Raw genomic sequence first — 18,835 nt, forward strand, 5'->3', positions numbered from 1 at the left:
ACTTACAAACATGGAATTTTTTTTTTTTTTTGTTGGCATCAGGAGAGACGGGGCAACAACTTTCTAATTGGAACTTGAAGTGCAGGGGGACCGTTTGAAAATTTATATTTCTTATTTTGTGACACACTGTATTTCCACTCTTAAATCTGGTACAGGGTAATTTTTGAACGCCTGTTGAGCTGTTGTTTTTTAAACTAGAATCATACCTCTACGACGGACGGTTGATGAGATAAAGGCCGTGCTAGCACTTACAGGACACCTTGTATAGTTTTTAGGGATGGAAATCGATTAAAATTTTCAAGTGGTTAATCAAAAAATTTTAATCGATTATTTTTTTGTGACCATATAATATTAATAGATATGCTATAGAAATGCATTTTATTCATTTCACTCACCTATTCGGTGGATGTAAAGAAATATAGGAATAGGTTTAACGCAATTTAATATATGTTGAACATATAATTTAAAAAACCTCTAATTTCTTCACTTCGATATTGTCGTGCGTGTGTTTTTTTTTTAAGAAATCGGTTATTTTTGGTTATTATTCACTGATTTCGAAACTACTTTCGATTATACTGCAGCTTGTTTTACCTAGAAACCCCTCGCGAATGGTACTTGTGAGGAGATGAGCTGATGCTTCCAAGAATACCACAAATGTACTGCTCATATGGAGGCAATAAATTTTGTTCTAATCTTCTAAAGCTCCCACCAAACTCCATTTGAAACTGAAATCATCAGTTTCCGTTGAATCTAATTTTATCAAAATATTGATTCAAATATTTTTTAAAATATGGTCACTTATCCAAAATGCTCCGCATACAACATGATTTATGAGACATATCTAATTGGTTATTTTTTCAAAAAAATCAAGTTAATTCACAAAGTTTAATAAAAAGTTTAATCGAATTGATGAGTTGATTAACTCACTGAAAATTTTTAACTGCGACTAACAATTGGCCGATTAACTGGACCAACCTTATTGCAATCAATTGATAAATAATTAATAAAAGTTTCTGTGATCGCAAATAGTCACTGTTTCAATTCGGCTTTATGTAGACATTGCTGTAATTAGCTCTTAATTCTATTTCCTGCAATTAATCAGTTACAGTTGAAAATAAAGATAAAATACAATGCCATTCAAATACAATTTCTGTATCCTATTTTTTTCTTTCATCAGTTTTAGACAGGGTGTGTAGCAGATGTTCGTTTTTTATACTACCCGCGCCAGAAAAATGGGTAAAAACATTGAAAAGTTATTTCTTTTTTCTTCTTCAAATTATAGTGTTATTTTGTATAGCTTAATTTTTGATATTTTTGACAAAAATTCTTGATATATTTCTCTCGGTTGTATATTTAATCCATCCAAAAATTATTTCAATCTAACAAATCAATGTTGTAAAGCATGGACAGTGCACAATAATACAAAAAAAACAATAAATGATAAATAAATTAATAAAAATTGAATTTTTTTAATTCTATGCATGTAAAACATGCTGTTTTGTATTATAACAGCTCATTTGATCATTTTTATCGCACCACAGTCATTTTCTTCACACGAGGGCTAATTAGACCAGTACCTACAATTTATTGACAATTCTTAATGGCAGCACATTCGAAATTTCTGCCTTTTTATACTCACTGAGAGGTGGCGCACTAAACCCTCCCCCCTCGTGTAAGACTCCCTGTGGTAGCAAACTTTCTATAACCAGTCAGTGGTGTCATAAGGGGTGGACTAACAAGAATAGAACAGGGGGCCCTAAATAAAGGAAAGAGCACCAAAAATTGTTGAAAACTTCCATTTATTCTGAAATTATTTCTTTAATTCTGGATTTTTACTAGTTCTGAAATTATTTCTTTCATGAATTCTTGCATTATTTTGCATCAACTCTGGATTTATATACATATTTTTCAAAATAATTTCACAAATTCTGAAACTATACTTTCTTCAAAATATTTATTTGCTATTAAAAAAAGCAACTATTTTTCTAAAAGAAAAAGAAAACCCATAGGGGTTAAGAGCCCCTTGTTAAAAAACTTTTAATTTTTCCACTGAGTAAATGCAACCTTGGGAAATTCTCGAAAAAAAATCTAAGGTCAGTGAAAAAAACAAACAAATTAATTATAAGTAAATCGTAATTATAGTACTTGCAGACTGAAAAAAAAATTTGCGAGTGATATATCGCTGAAAAAATTTATATCATATCTTTTTTTTAGAGCGACAATGAAAGACAATGCGGGGAACGTGGGATTTGCTAGGATTATGCCAGTAGAGCTGGTTTGCCTTTAGACGTATGATTTTGAGTTCACGATTGAATGCTGGAATGTCCAGTTCCAACACACAATCCTAACCGCAAAATTTTTTGCCCTTTTACACACTTACTCTTGACGTGGTTTTGAAGTTACTTACAACTATCGCACATGCAGAAGTGTACATGTAAAAGGGCCTTAACAGTCTGAGTTAACATGTAGTGTTGTTCTTGAATTTTTTAGTGCTGTCATCTATTTTTCAAATTATGAGTGAAGTGTACTGATTAAAATATTTGTCTCATCTAGGCTGGTTGCTCTATGTGATTAAACTTTTTAATGTGGAGAGATTAGCTCACATTTGCACTTCAAAGTAGGGAACCAACTTGATAAAAATTTATATAACTTTTATAAACATCATGTGAAATTTTTGTAAAAATTACATGCAATAGACTTGAACAATTTAAAAAAAAAATTGAAGAAAATTATATTAGCAGAGCCAGAAGAGTTTTAATGAATTTAGAGTCATCATTCAGGAATGATTTGTACAATCACAAAAATATGATATATGAAAGACACATGATAAATATGGTGGAGAGCACACAATATACAAACAACACTCTGGTTAAAAACTTTTTCATGAATGTAAAAAATTGCACTTTTCAAAAGATAAAAATATTCTCACACTACATATGGTTTGAACCTGTTACATTCATTTGACTTAGATGAACTGTTATTGACGAAGCTGTTAGAAGTGACAAGACTTTGTTGAGCTATGCTACAATTAGAAGCACTTGAAACAACCACACAAGGCTCAAAATGTCCCACATTTTCTTGAATTATGTCATCTGCCACAGCCACTGTTAAAATGTCAGGAGCAGATGAACTAGGTCTCATAAGGGTTTCCTGCCTTTCTGCATCCAAAGTCAACGTCTCGTTAACAACATCTGAGAGAGATGGAGCATCTTGGGACGTAGTTTCACCAGAGCATACTTGATTTATATGTGTCGCTGTTGCATTTGATGATGAATTGAAAATGCTGCTAGGAATACTTTGGTTGCTGGGAAATGTTCCATGAGACACTTGCCTCCTCACAGTCTCTCCTAATAACGGTGTAGTCTCTGCCCTACTTTCTGTGTCAGATGATGGATCCTCATCAGTACGGATGCCAGGTAAGTTGATTTTCTGCTTGCATACAGGACAGGTACGTCGATTATTTAGTATCCAAGGATCGATACACTTGCAATGATAGCCTGAAGAAGCACATAATTTTATAAGAAAAAAATCATAAATGCAAGAACTATCTCAATTTCTTCTATCAAATTCTAAGAGATGCATACTTTTATGACAGTGTATCCCGGTTCATTTTAAACAGTATTTTTGACTATTTATCATCATTCAAATAATATAATGAGAAAACTACTTGCCATGTGAACAAGGTAGAATACGAAGTTTATCTTTTTCTTTGTAGTCCTCGAGACAAATTGCACATGTATCATATGGATCACCTGAAATGAATCAAATCATTTTCCCAAACTCCAAATAATACAAATAAGGAAAACATGGTATTTTAATTACAAAAAGTAACTCAGTGTGAAAGAAAAATTACATAACACAAATATCACATGAGTAACGAAATGTCAAGAAGACAAAGATATTCCCATATGTTCCATAGTATTTAGTTGGTGAATCAAAAATAGTTTTGAATTTAGAGTTTATCACAATTTTAAAAATTCACACACACACAGCCATTAGGGAAACACTCATACTTCGTTATTTCACTAAATCTTATGTGGAAGCTTGTTCAGTTTTTGTTCAAATTTTAATAACAGAAGGGGCCAGAGGGTGTTGAACTGTACCTTTTCTCCCTCCCTTTGGGAGTAGAATAGGGATATGCATACAGTATAAATAATAGAAAAGTCTAGTTTTTCTTTTCCACAATTTTTTCTCTGAGTCAGTGGGGAAGCATTATAACCTCCACAAAATCAGAAAAAAAGTGTTCTTGAAAAAAGATAGGGTATTTTACAAAGGAATTGGTTATTTCCACTGTGCCAGTTAAAATGCTGATCAATGAAACTTATAAAGCCAAGGAAAAAATTAATAAAAATAAAAAGACACATAATTCTGCTTTGAATGAAATAGGTAGTCTTTCTTATACGAGATGATAATGCACATAAAATTTTGCTCAAGTACCTTAATCGCCTGACCTATATAATCTTGTGGACAGTGGTAAACAGGTATAATGTACTTATGTGCAACAGTCAACTCCTTTACTTTCAGGTTTCTCAAAATGAATTTGGATGATGTATAGTTGAAGAATGGGCGATATATTTCTGAAACTGATATCTTTATTAACGTTCGGGAAATAAGGGCAGGAGAAGGTTGAGTGGAGTTGATTTTCTCTTAGTTATTAATTACCTACTATCCTTTCCTGGCATGTGTGTTTTTACAGACTGTCCCAAATTGTTTGCACATTGGATATCTCTGTAACTGTTGACTTTACAAACATATTTTCAATTACAAAAAATTTTCAAATGACGTGCCCTTACTTAAAATCTGAAAATTTATTTTAGGAAACAAACATATTTACACATAAGAAAATGAAGGAATTAACTCTATGCAGTCTCAAAAACCAAATCAAAAGTTGTTGCCTTGTCTTTCCTGATGAAATGTCTTGCGTTTTTAAGTGTAAAATTCATTGACATATTCAAATTTGAAAAATGGAGGAAAGTTGGAGAAAAAACAGCATTAAATGCGGGTAAAATGGTTTTTCTGCATTTAACACAGTTTTTCCCCAACTTTACTCAGTTTTTTTAATTTGAATATCTCCGTGAATATTGCACTTATAAACATGGATTTTTTTTTTTTTAATTTTGGCATCGGGAGAGACAGAGCAACAACTCTTTCTAATTTGGTTTCTGAGCACATAGGAATTTTTAAAAAGTTGATTCCTTCATTTTATTATGTGTACGACCCCAAAATAAATTTTTGGATTTTAAGTAACTGCACGTCATTTGAAAACTTTTTGTAATTGGAAAGTATGTTTGTAAAGTCAACAGAGAGAGAGAGAGTTAGAGATATCTGCAGTGCAGACAATCTGGGACAGCCTGTATGTATCTATTTTTAAATCTTCAAAATATCCCCTCCTCCTTCTCACATGATCTTCACTTCAAAAAATGGTTTGAATATCACTAACACCAGAGGAGAGAGCGTGGAAGAAAAAAATAATGTGAAGGTGAAAAAAAATCAAATTCCATTCATAGGGTTAACCCAAAAAATATCACAATTATGAGAGAGAAAGACAACAGATAGAGCTCTTACATATTTTCTCCATCTACTTTAGGAAGAGATATCTTGCCCTCATAAGGGGAGACTATACAACAAATCTGGGATGGCAAAACAATAAAATGATAAGGCCACAAAATTTAAAAAAAAAACATGAAAAACTTATACTTTCCATACCTTGCTTATACCTAGTAATCGCTAGATGTTTCAAGTGTCTTACTGATAATCTGTTGGTTCTATACTGCCAAGTTTGATGAACACATCTTACTATCTGTAAGACAAAAAAAAATTAATACAATACAATAATAGACTATTACAACAGGCAACAGCCCAGCAAGGTGGTCACAAAAAAAAGAAGAAACAAACACCCTCCGCAAGGGAAATAAAATATCATAGTGGTGTGTAGAAAAATCAGGATACTTCAAATATGACATTTATGATAACTGTCATAATGTTTTTCAATTTTTAAATAGTCCCTCAAATCACCAAATGATTATTCAGACAGCATATTCCACACATTTACCACCCTATCTGAGAAACATTCCATTTGACACCACAATCAAGACATCTTTGATCAATCGATTTTGGGTGTCTCTTAGTCCACACACTCAAAGTTCAACACATCAAGATATCATGGTTAAGTTGGTTCAGTTGAAGGGGATCAAAAACCTCTGAGCTGACACCCCAATTCTCTGAGCCGAAAAGAAAGGGTAAGAAAATAGTCACATCAAAAACCCTGATTTTATCCTTAAAATTTTGCAACTGTCTTAATGAAAAAGAGTATAAGAATTTATTCGTGCGCAGTATGGAAAGGGAGTATGCCAGGTTGATATGCCTAATGAAGCGCCCGTTGTAGTAGAAACTGATCTCTAATACTTGTAGTGATTAGCACATTCTATTTAGTCCTCACAAAAACCTATCCAAAAGTGCAGGGAGTTTGAAGGCCTTCATAAAAACCATGATCTTTTATTTTGATAGGTTTACCTGAAGATAAGATTCATGAACTAATGAGTCGAGTTTGTTGATCAGCCTCTATAGTCCACTTCTTTAATTTTAATATGTCAGCAGCATATCATTTGCAAAAGCAAGGACATTCACTGTCTCGTGCTATAATTTACATATATATTCAGCATTCTTATTTTTTATGAGCATCTCTTCTCAGCCACCTCATTGGGCATTTTGTCTGTTGTGGCATTTGTGTTTGTATTTAAGTTGCGAAAAACTCAGTAAGCAACTTGAAAACTTCAAAATTCCTTCCCCCATATTTTTGTTGCTTCAGAGAAACCCGATCCCTGAAAAAATTCAGTTAACGTTCTTGTAAAGCTTTTCTAAACATTATTTAATCGAATCATATCATTTATTAGATCATAATTTCATATACATCATATGTATCATTTTCCAAGAGGCAAATAGTTGCTAACTGGGGGTTATCATTATAAATAACTTATAAAAATTGTTATACGTTTGATAAAAAAATATATATAAAATCAAATTACACAAAATAGTTGTACAAGGGGTACCCACAACTAACCGGAATCGTCTGACGTTAAGCGAAGCACCCATAATACACAGTTCTCACTAGGTAAGCATAAAGCCACTCCTCCTGAGTCAATGTGTCAAGTGGCATTGCTTGAGAAGGTTGTGTTTGGCATCCATGAATTTTTCTGTGGAAGCTATTTATCCCGTTCCTCGTTTTTGGTCATGGAAGATTTACGTGAACAGTGCTGGGCTATGAAATTTTGCTTGCTGCTCAGGGAAAAAAAGCAGAAACTGTTGGGATGTAAGAAACAGCTTATGGGGATGCTGCTATGGGTTAAACTCAATTGCAGATGTTTTTACAAGCTGGCTGCTAAGAAGACTGCATAACAGTGTGCGAAGAAAAGACCAGATTTGTGAGAAATGGGCGACTGGTTTTTGCATCACGACAATGCTCTGTTTCCCCATATAATTCACAGTGCACCAATTGTTAACAAGAAACAGTATGACTCCTGTCTTCTGTGCGGCCCCGGACTATTCACCTGATTAGCTTCATGTGACTTTTCTTTATTCCTACAGATGAAGAGACCTAAAATGAAAACGTTTTGCCAACATGGGTGAGGTACAAGGAAAAATGATGGAGGTGCTGTCTATCACAACAGATGAATTTCAAAAATGTTTTCAACAGTGGAAAAAAAGACTCGACAAGTTTATTAGCTCTAACAGAGAGTACTTTCATGGGAATTAAAGAATTTTCGTAAAAGAATAAATAAAAAATTTCAAAAAAAGAAATTCCGGTTACTTTTGGGTACCCCCCTCGTAATACAAATTCAAGTAAAATTAATAATACATGGAATTAACAATTAAAATACATATGATCTATTATGTTGAAAAAAAAGTACATATGTTGGCTGACTTTCAGACTTGGCTCCAATTAGATATTAAGAAGCAGATTAATGGGTTATGCAGTTACAGTACTATGTTAAAACAAATTTCAATATCATTTATTGTGCAAATGATATTTAAATTTGCACTTCAAGTTTTCTTTTGAAATGAGGATGATTTGCATTTCGTATGGTACATCAATATCCTCCTGCAAATTCAGCCTTTAGAACTGAACCCCATATTCCAGAATTGGTCCAACTAGACTAAGAAAGAGTGGAAGAGCAGCGCTCTAGGAGATATGAAAGAAACTCTTTTTCAAAGTTTTTTCAAAAACAATTTATTTGATTGACCTTTTTAACTACAACTGACAAAAAAAGGGTCTCAAAGTGACGTTCTCAAAAAGTTTGGAAAAAATTACCACTTATTCTATTCATTTAAATATGCACAAAAATATTTTTAAAAATCCGGCGGAATTATTACAGGTCATTCAAAAAAATTTTAAATATTAATATTTCAAACACCAATAGAGGCCAAGTATGAAATAAAAAATTCTGTGACCCTATATGGTTAGAGTGACGTCATTCAAACAGCACATGATCACCTACAGCACAGACAAATAAAGAGAAAAAAAAAATAGTTTTGAGAAGAAAAGCTGGAGGGGAGAAAGGGGAAAAGAAAGTTTGAAAAGAAGTTTTTATAAATATCACCAAGAAGCGCAAGAGGCGATAAGAAGCCAAATGTTATTTTTAATAAATTTTTGCGGTCTTAATCCTTGCATCCCGCTGCTAATTTTCCATTTTAAGAAGATGAATGTACTCAATTTTTTTTTTTTTGAGGATGACACCTTGGGAACCTTTCCTTTTGTCCCCAAGGAAAGGTTCTCAAGTGTGATGAAATCAACATTCCTACTTGCTATTTAGTAAAACAAAATTATATCAATAAAAATCCACATCTTCTAGGTAGTCTGGGAAATCAATGTTTCTATGCATAATGGCTAGAAACTTAATAATAATTGTCATGCAACCAATCCTTGTTGATAATATCAATAGAAAAGGCAGAGGTACTTCATAAATATGCTCAACTCAAATTCTAAGTTAAGGAAAAGACTACAATAATAATCAGCAAAAGAAATATTCTTGAAAAATCTCTTGTTATACCTGAGGTTGCAGCATTTTGCCGATGTTAAAAGCAAGGTTGATTAACATTATTCACTGGAAATTTGCTAGAACTTCTGATATTATTGAGTTGTTGGCATTATAACTGCGTTTATCATTAGTAAAATGAATCAAAAAGGAGTACTACTTAATTTACTATATTTTTCTAGATCGTGCCATTTCCATAAAAAAATTTAGCCAAAACATTGTCACCAAAATAAAATTAGGCATTAAGGGAATTAATATCACTCAAATTCTAATATTTTTGCTTGATCTAAAAATGAAATATAAAAGATATGGAAGTTGAATATATATTATAACAAGCAAGTGAAATACAGTCCAGTCTCAAAATAACAAGCTGAATTGTTATTCTCTTTATTTGCCTAAGTGGCACGATGCTCATCTAGGACCACAGAGGATGCTGTCAGGTCTACTGGTTTGATCCTGGGGAAAGATATAGATAACAAGTTCTTTTACTACCAAATCTGAGTGAACCACAGATAGATGGTGCCTCCATTTCCAACACAACTCGATTGGTAGTAAATTGTTGTATGGCAATATGACCGGAGTTGGTGAGCGGTAAAGTAGTACTCACTAAATAACAAAGTCCTTTTGTTTCATCAAAAAATTCAATACCTAAAACTCAAATTTCCTTAAATACAGATTCTACTGTACATGAAAATATGTCTTTTTATATATTGCCATGTACAAATGCCACAACAGGCAAATAAGTTGCCTTAAAAAGATACCCAAAAAAATATAGATGTCAAATATAAATAAAATACAGCAACCCAAAATAAGAGCAATTATCACAATAAAACTAATGATTATGATAAAATAAAATACATTGCCCATAAAAAAATTATGGTTGCCTCATCTAAGAATGGATAGCTTCTCGATTCATCTCATTATAAGCATTGTATTTCTTTTTAAACAGCTCAAAATATAATATTGAAATTTATTGCAATACAACTTGCATATCAATGAAATCTTATTTCAGAAAGATGGATACCTGGAAGAAAAAAGTCGCTTAAAGGCATTTAAATCAGAAGAACATAATGCAATGTTCATCACCAAAAACATTTCACTGATTATTTTTTAAATAAATATGGATAACGTTTAAAAAAGTCTTCTGACTATATTCAGACTTCTGATTTGAAATATATTCTGAATATACTCTAAGAAGAATCACAAACTTAAACACAACATAGGGCCAATTAACTAGATGAACATCTGATGTGACTTTATTCAATAATATTCTGCGAAACTGGGGATGTGATCTGTGAATCAAAAAAGAAGTCTAGAAAATAAAGGTCTGTAATAAAATCCTTTTTATTACAAAACTGTTACATAAACATTTGTAGGCACCATTTATATTTCAAAATGTTAGTAATTTTTATGTTTAAAATTCATAAATAAGATTAGAAAACAAAACTGTAAATTCAATCAAAATACAGGTTGGATATGAAGCTAATTTTGCGAGCCATATCTGGCTTGCCTGTTTGAGATCCCTGGTCTAGACTACGTTTATTTGCAGAACGCAAAAACTTGGGCAAGATTTTATGTCAACGCTTATGTATTACATGCTTCAACTCAACCAAGAATATGCATCTCATTTCCAAACTATGAATCACTGAAAAAATCTGAAATGGATAATGCTTAAAAAATTCTTCCGTCTATATTGAGACTTCTGATTTTGAATATATTCTGAATATACTAGGAAGAATCACATACTTAAACACAACATAGGGCCAATAAACTAGATGAACATCTGATGTGGCTTTATTTAATAACATTCTGCGAAACTGGGGATGTGATCTGTGAATGATAACTCAGATTACTGAATCTTTTTAAAATACGTATATTATCATTAATGTAGTAAGGCAACTATACCATAGATATAGACTACACTACATTAATGGTAATATATTTTAAACAGAAACATGTAAATTTATATGATTTTGAGTACAGTAGAGACTCCCATATCTCAAACACCCCAAATAATTTATTATATATGTATATTTAAGGATACGTGCAGGCTGAGAAGTTAGTGTGTACAGTTGCCAAATGTACTTCCAATGTGTTATTTCATTATTTGGATGTCATGTGTGAAATATCTATAATTATTGTAATTATTCATCAATAAACTCATCCCAGCAGTAAAATTATTCTGAAATAGAAAATATAACACAAAAACCCATATTTTTGGCTGGTAACAATTCTTCAAGACTGTACAGCGACAAAATTGTGAAGTTTTTTAGTCTTGTTGTGCTTTGATATCAGTTTGGCGCAACTGTTGAACCGAGGTCTCTATTAGCTATTATTTGCCCTCATTTTAGCCCTTTTGCAGTTCTGGGGGAATATTTATGTATACATGTCCAATTTTTTTTTAAATCGAAAATGGGTTGTGCCCCCTTTGTGTTATGGGGAGAGAGGGGGCATTTACTGTACTTCATTTAATTTTTCTTTTGCAGTCATTTACAAACACAATTTGCAAAAACACAATTTGGCACACATTAACAGTATTTTTTATATAATTCACTATTTAACAAAAAGAATCTGTTTTTTCTGCTATTTAAAACAATCATAAACTACTGAATTCTGCTTTTGAAAATTTCATAATACTGATCAATAATTCAATATTATACAAGGTATACACTCTTTTGTTACCCAACAGCTACTTTTAGACCATTAGTGATAGAATTAACTTCCAGTTGTAGAAAAATGTTTTATATGTTGTCACACATCATCTTAGAAGCTTTTCAAGTCAAAAAAAATTACTGTTGAAAAGTTATGAAATTAAAACTTTTATACCAGATTCTTGTGTTCTGTAAATGATATTCAATAAAAAGATCTTCACACACAGACATCTTAAACTTTAAAAAAAATCTGTCCCACAAAATGCATCATACCTTTGATGCATGGAAGGAGATAGACACCATGATTTTTCTTATGGAAAAATTAATTTAACAATGGACAACACTGCTAATTCAAGATACAGATCTTGAATAGGAATGGACCCTAAAACTTTAAAAAAAACCTGTAGGTAGTCAAAATGACTTTAGTCTTCATGAAATTTCCAAATTTCGCGATGGATGGGGAAAAAATAAATTGCTACAATTAATTTTTATACTTTATATTTTATATTTATACCCAATTTTCAAGACAGAACTCATTTGTATAACGAAAAGTTGGTTTTATGTGGATGAATACATTGGTAAGGAAAGAAAGACTCGCTCCATCTATTAGGTCACTTCACATCCGGGGTCACATTGTTTCTCTAGCAAGTTTGGGCCAACCTCTTAACAAAGTTTCGAAAAGTTGTTTATGCAATAAACATTCACAAGTACCAAGCTCATAAATTCACAATTTATTTTGTGATTCATCCTAGGCATTTTTCGAGTTGATTTAAACTAAAACATAATTTAATATAAATTGGTAAAATTTCTTTTTTATTTTAAATAGTCACAAAGCACTGTCATGTTGAAGTGTCTCAACACTTGTTAAAAATATTTTACTTCGTTTCATCATACGTTTTTTAAATAATAGTAGCAAACGCTTTATTAGTCAAGAAAAACAAGTACAAATAGAAGGAAAAGAATATCACAGAGGAGCTGTCTTGATCTTATTGGCAATCACATCTTGACATGAAATATTTGTTAGCATAGTAGAGGTAAAAAGAATAAAACATGGAGGGGGGGGGGGGAAAGTTTGAAAGTAGATTGAGTTAATATAAACTTTTTACATAAATTACTAATCAATGATAATTGTGTTAAATGATAAGTTCAAAAAACAACTAGAATAATGCTGTTCAAAGCAGTGCAGAAACATGATCATGCACACTGATACTTCAGACATGAGCCAAAAGTGAAAAAACTGTTGACTGCTGTAGCATAAATGACCTTTAGATTCATGAGTAGAGTAAATGCAATTGCTATCTGAATATGAAATCAAACATCAAACTGTTCCATAAACTGGGTGTAGGATGCTGATGGTTGAGAAAATGTAATAAATGCATCACCAAAAACAACATTAATAAAGTTAAAACATAAAATATATAAATTTACAAAACATACAGCAATTGGCACTGCAAGAGTTATGCATGTGAAAAGTATTAGCATAAGTAGCAAGGCAAACTGCTTCAGATAAGCCAACAACACATGATGAAACTGATTTGGTAAGATCAGTATCCTTGACCTAAAGATAAGTGGAAGTCACAAAAATGAATACAAGTATAAAATTATATTATAAATTTATATCTATAAGGAGTGTTTTAAAAGTAACACAGAATGCGAAAAAAAAAATTTTTAATCTATGCTTAACTTTAGCTGTCTCTACATGAGTCTGAGTTTCTGACAGCTCCATAGACGTAAAATTAAAATAACTTTTACCAGCATTTTTTCATGCAATGTCATGGGGAAGATCACAATTCTTGAGATGAGCTCTTGTTATATCAATCAGTCCATAATGAGGACAAATCACAGAGGCAGAAAGTGTGAGTAATCATACATAAATGTCACAATACCATAAATACAAATTTCTGTGTATTAAAAGTTGACAACCCATAAATACAGAAATTTGTATTTACGGTATATGACATTTACGTATTATTACTCACACAAAAATACAATAATAAATATTTGCATTGATAATTTTTTTTCATTTGTTGTTTAATTAATGGCTATTATTGCTTTGTTTATGTTAAATCATGTTGTTCCTCAATTTAATCTCCCATAAAATCCAAAAGGGGAAAACAAGAATGAGACAAAATCAATAAAATTTTAAACAATACGTTATTAGGGGTTTTTTATCCCCTTTCAATCAGAAGCACTGACATGAAAAAAAAAATTGAGGGGCACTGTGAAGCCTATATGCAAGAAGGGGAAATGTGCATTGCATTGTATATGCATTAATTATTGGGGTGGCTCAGCCCCTCAAAAAATTTATTGGGGGGGGGGGGGGACTGAAAGAGCCTGAGGTTCTGGTGCCTATGCTTTCAATATATATAATTTGTAATTAAATATAATTTTAAAAAATAATTTTGCACCCAGCTTACTGTAATGACTGAAAAAGATTCCAAAATCCTCGAGATCATTAGTTTCCAACAAAAAAAATCTCTTACATAACTTATACTTCCAGCATTTGCAGTTTAGTTTATCTTGCAATACTGTAAAAAGCTATAAGTCAAGATTAATTTTTGAAAAAAATATTAACAAGAATAAACTGTAAAATATTCTAAATATATTTTCAAAATATGTAATAACAATAATATATGAAGAGACTAATAATACAATAATAATGTGAACAATAAAAGGTGGTTATATATATCATTGATAATGATTTGCGAAACTTGTCAAAAAAACTAATAAAAACTTAATTTGCTACATTGACAAGAATCAACAACCAGGCAAGGTTACTATCAGAATTTCATTTTGGGAAAGAACTAAACACTGATAGCATAATGAACTTAATCTAACTATATAGGCTGATATATGTATCAGTCTATTTCTTAAATTCGGGGGGGGGGGGGGGGGGCAACTTCCAAGATCTCTCCTCTCTCTGATAATGGACTTGCCAAAAGGAATAAAATTTATTAAAAAACTACAATGGAGATTAGTATGATAAAACAAAGGAATGAGTACCAAACTGCAAGTCGCTTAATTTGTTTAAAAAATTTAACTTGAATTACGCCAGTAAAATAAGGCGCCAATGGCCATACCATGCTGAAAACACTGGTTCTCGTCCGATCAAGTTAAGCAGCATCGGGCGCGGTTAGTACTTGGGAGGGTGACCACCTGGGAACATCGCGTGCTGTTGGCATCACTTTTTGTGCCCGAGTGGTGCAGTGGTAAAGATGCTCGTCTTCCACTATGAAGGTTGCCATCAAGGTCCATGGGTTCAAATCCAGGCATAGAACATTCGAAGCAAGTTCTTTACCTACCGAGCCTAGGGCGACCACCGATGGATGGAGCTTTCATTTCCCACCCAACTCCACTGGTTGGAAATTGCCGTATGGCGATATATGACCGGAGTTGGTGTGCGGTGTAGTATAGTAAAATAAGGCATTTCTCATAATTATTCAGAACAATTCATAAAATCTATTAAGCATTTGTAAAAAAAATAAAGTTTATGAAACAAAAAATAAATAAAAAGATGAAAATACTTCATGTAATTTACTTTGCAGAATTAGAATCAGAGTGGTTTTTATGCAGATCCAAATTCTGTATAAAAATTAATATAAAAGGGATGTTTTGGAAAGCAATGTAGGGATTTTTTATTAATGGAAGTAAAATTATAGGGATTTTAATTTTTGCCAAAACGTGACATCGTGCAAAGACATCACTGAACCGCACCAAGTCTTTTTTCCAATTCTTTGGGAATAATTTTCCCTAAAAGTATGGATTTTTTACAATCACAGTCAAAATTCAGGAGACAAAGATTTTTCTTGAGTCTGGAAGATGGAGTAGAAATTCGGGAGACTTAGCAGCTATGAACAGGGAAAGCCCCAAAGTTGTGTTTAAACCAAGAATATAAATTAGAAATTGTGAATTGAATTTGACATTTTCTTTTTATTAGCTCTTAATTTGCTTTATTAATAGTTTTCCTCATAATAAAAATTCAACCAACAGCATCAACCCCTTCCTAGTCATCTACATGTCATCTGCCATTCTGGCTCATCTTGAGCATAGCTCGAGTATAGGGCAATTTAACAAATGGTAGCACTATGCATTAGCTATGTATGTTTATTGTGCAGTTATGGTTTTAAAATATGTGATTGTGAAAATAAATCTAAAAAAGCTAGAATTTTATTGATTCTCAAACCCAGAATGAATTGAGAATAGAAGGGATTAAAAGACACAATACCAAACTTCTTTATCTGCAATGATTTGTATAATAAATACAATTCGAATCAAATCTAGATTAATTCATGCAACACAAGTCTTGTCGTGATGGATAATGAAACTGTTCACCCATTTCTCTTGTCATTTTCTAAGTGTGCAATTTATGGCAAATGAAAACATCAATCTGTTTTCATCCCTTTATTTGGACAGATTATGCATACATAACATAACTTGTGATTATTCACAAAATTGGATTGACCCTAAAAAGTAAAAATTTTGAGTGAGTGTTTCTTTTCAGGACACTTTTACAAAAATTACTTCCAGAACTGCTCAGATGGTGGCAACAATCATGAAATGTAAGAATGTATGATTTTGCAACTGCCTTCAAGATTAGAAGATTCCAGATTAAAAAAACTATGGTCTATGAAAATAGTCATTTCCAAATATCTTGTCTATATCTGCGGCAGACATCAGTGGGAACAAGAATGGAGTTGATATGTTCTCAGCTGTCCCCAGATATCTCAATTATCTGAGGACAGCCTGAGAAGATCTCGTTGATTCTGCTTCTCTCTCCACCACACACACACAAAACCTTTGGAAATACAGTAGGCTCTTGCTAACCTGACACATATCAGACCAACAAGTGCCAGATTACTGGAAAAGTTAATTGAAAAATCCCATTTAAATAATATAAACCTTTGTGCACAGACATACAAGTGCCATGTTTTCCTCTTCTATGCTCAAAGAAAACTCACCTAAAAATGCAAGATTACTGGATGGACCAGACTAGCACACAGCTGGATCATCAAGAGTCTACTGTAACAATTTCCATAGACCACAGCTCTTTTGACCAGAATCTTCTAACCATATGCACTCAAACCTAGGAGCTGAGGCCATTTGAGCCCCCCCCCCAAATTTTGTGAGGGGGCTGAGACTTCCCCCCCCCCCAATAATTAATGAATATACACCACACCCTTCCTCCTCCTGAGTAAGCGTTTGAGTCCCTTATATAAAGGACGACTGGCAACTTCAGCCCCTCATCCTAAATGTTTTCTTCATGTCGGCAACTCTGCTTCTAACAATACTGAAATTTTGAAGCAAGGTATTTTAAGGGGGATAGGTGCTTATTTGTGTTTATTTATAATTCATATATAACATCTTTTTTCTATGTCACTCCTTGTACATTATTGGTTGAAAAATTCAATCAATTTGTTTTAATCCAGAGGTTCCTGAATGCTTGAAGTTTCTGCTGCAGTCTGAGTTGCTCTGATCAGCTACTGGGGTCGCTGCAATATCTCTCATTAACCCCTCAAGCCTGGAGGAGATTTAAATGAATCCCATCTCATAGGTCAGAGGAGATTAAAATGAAATCCCCAGTTTTTGCAGATGTTTGGTTAAAAAATTATAATTTTTAAACTAATCATTGAATTAATTTGAAATTTTTTATGTTTTATAAAATAATATCTTGTCTATAATATTATGTGGTAATATATCACCTGTATTACCTAAAAAAAAAATTATATTTTCTTCTTGATAAAATTGGGTTTTTTTCTCTTCTAATACGGCCCAAAAATCGGACTTATAACTCAGCCTCATTGCTGTAACAAAGAACTACTAACTCAATTATGCAGGGCATTTTAGCTCAAAGGGACTTATACAAGCTCTTTAAAATAACAATTATATAGGGCGTTTTAGCTCAATGGGCTAAAGCATGCTCTTTACAATAATATCTCGAATCCTCACATGTTAAACAGCAAACGTTCATCACTCACAACAAAATATGATAAATGAAAATAATATAACAATTATGATTGTACAAAGATATATTATTCCTCTATCGAATGATACCAAACATGCAGAGAACATGAAATACTAATATGGATTAAAAAATTGTAAGATATGCAGTTGGCCACAACTTGACCGCATGTGAAGTCTGGGCCCGACGTACAGAGTTCATTGCTCGACGTTGAGGGGTTAATGATTATAATACAATTATAAGGTAGGTCTATATTCTGATTCAGAGCACTATGAAAAATTTTTGATACACAAAGGGCACTGTGATGCAAAAAACTGATCACTATTTGTTTAACCAATAGATAAAACAATCTGTTCAATACAAAATCGACACACATTCATAAATATTGTCAACTCTTTTACATTTAAAGTTTTCATATAGGCTTATGTTATAAATACAATATTAATATGGACGAGTTGATCAACTTTGCCGAAGAGTATTAAGACACCAACGAATAAGGCAAATAGATGAAAATACAAAAATCCTAATGTATTTCGACACCAATAAGTCGTCTTCGGAGAAAAATATTTAACCACTAGTCACACGCTGACAGTTTCCTACTTGGGTTGAATATCAAATCTTAACGCTCGGTTGCTCAGCAGAAAAGTACACCTGTTCACTTCAACCTTCAACTGCTGTGGTCAGAATGAAGCTGTGAGCCTGCATGAGATACTAATGCAGCATCCCGATTGGACACTTGCGGAATAGTGCTACTCGATTGGTCTATTCAAATTTTCTTAGAATTCCCGTTCAAAATGAATTTAAGCCATGGTGTTGCAATTGGGGTATAGATTTATTATCGTTTACTAGTATATTTTTGTAGGCCCAAATATATGTGCAACTAATTGCCTCTTGGTTATATAGGACAGACAAGGAGACCCATAAAAGCAAGATTAAATGAACACGCTCGCTGTGTTAAGAATCATGAATGTGAAAAATCGACCATCGCCACTCACTGTTGGCAAGAGGGCCATAGATTTAAATTACAAGGAGCAAGAGTTTTCACAAATTCAAGTCCACGGTTGATTTAGATTTCTACAAAGGCACACACATTCGGGCCTTCAAAAATATACTAGTAAACAATAATAAATCTACACCCCGATCGCAACACCATGGCTTAAATTCATTTCGAGTGAGAATTCAAAGAAAATTCG

General features: G+C 32.7%; 1 protein-coding gene and 1 pseudogene across 1 annotated transcript in view; one reads left to right on the plus strand and one right to left on the minus strand.

The window, feature by feature from the left end:
* Positions 1–2,731: 2,731 nt before the first annotated feature.
* LOC149073459 (E3 ubiquitin-protein ligase RNF13-like) overlaps positions 2,732–18,835 on the minus strand; it is a 55,608-nt gene continuing 39,504 nt past the window's right edge. The window contains exons 7-10 of the mRNA XM_089246153.1: positions 13,121–13,241; positions 5,707–5,800; positions 3,672–3,752; positions 2,732–3,497 (exon numbers count right to left, since the gene is read on the minus strand). Coding sequence (XP_089102279.1) covers positions 2,926–3,497; positions 3,672–3,752; positions 5,707–5,800; positions 13,121–13,241 — 868 coding nt within the window. The 3' untranslated portion in view covers positions 2,732–2,925. The remainder of the gene's footprint in view (positions 3,498–3,671; positions 3,753–5,706; positions 5,801–13,120; positions 13,242–18,835) is intronic.
* LOC149073460 (5S ribosomal RNA) lies at positions 14,750–14,864 on the plus strand (annotated as a pseudogene).

The sequence above is a fragment of the Pholcus phalangioides genome, unplaced genomic scaffold, assembly GCF_987345545.1.
Source record: "Pholcus phalangioides strain wild (caught in Gottingen) unplaced genomic scaffold, Ppha-v1.0 ptg000017l_1, whole genome shotgun sequence".
Classification (NCBI taxonomy): domain Eukaryota; kingdom Metazoa; phylum Arthropoda; class Arachnida; order Araneae; family Pholcidae; genus Pholcus; species Pholcus phalangioides.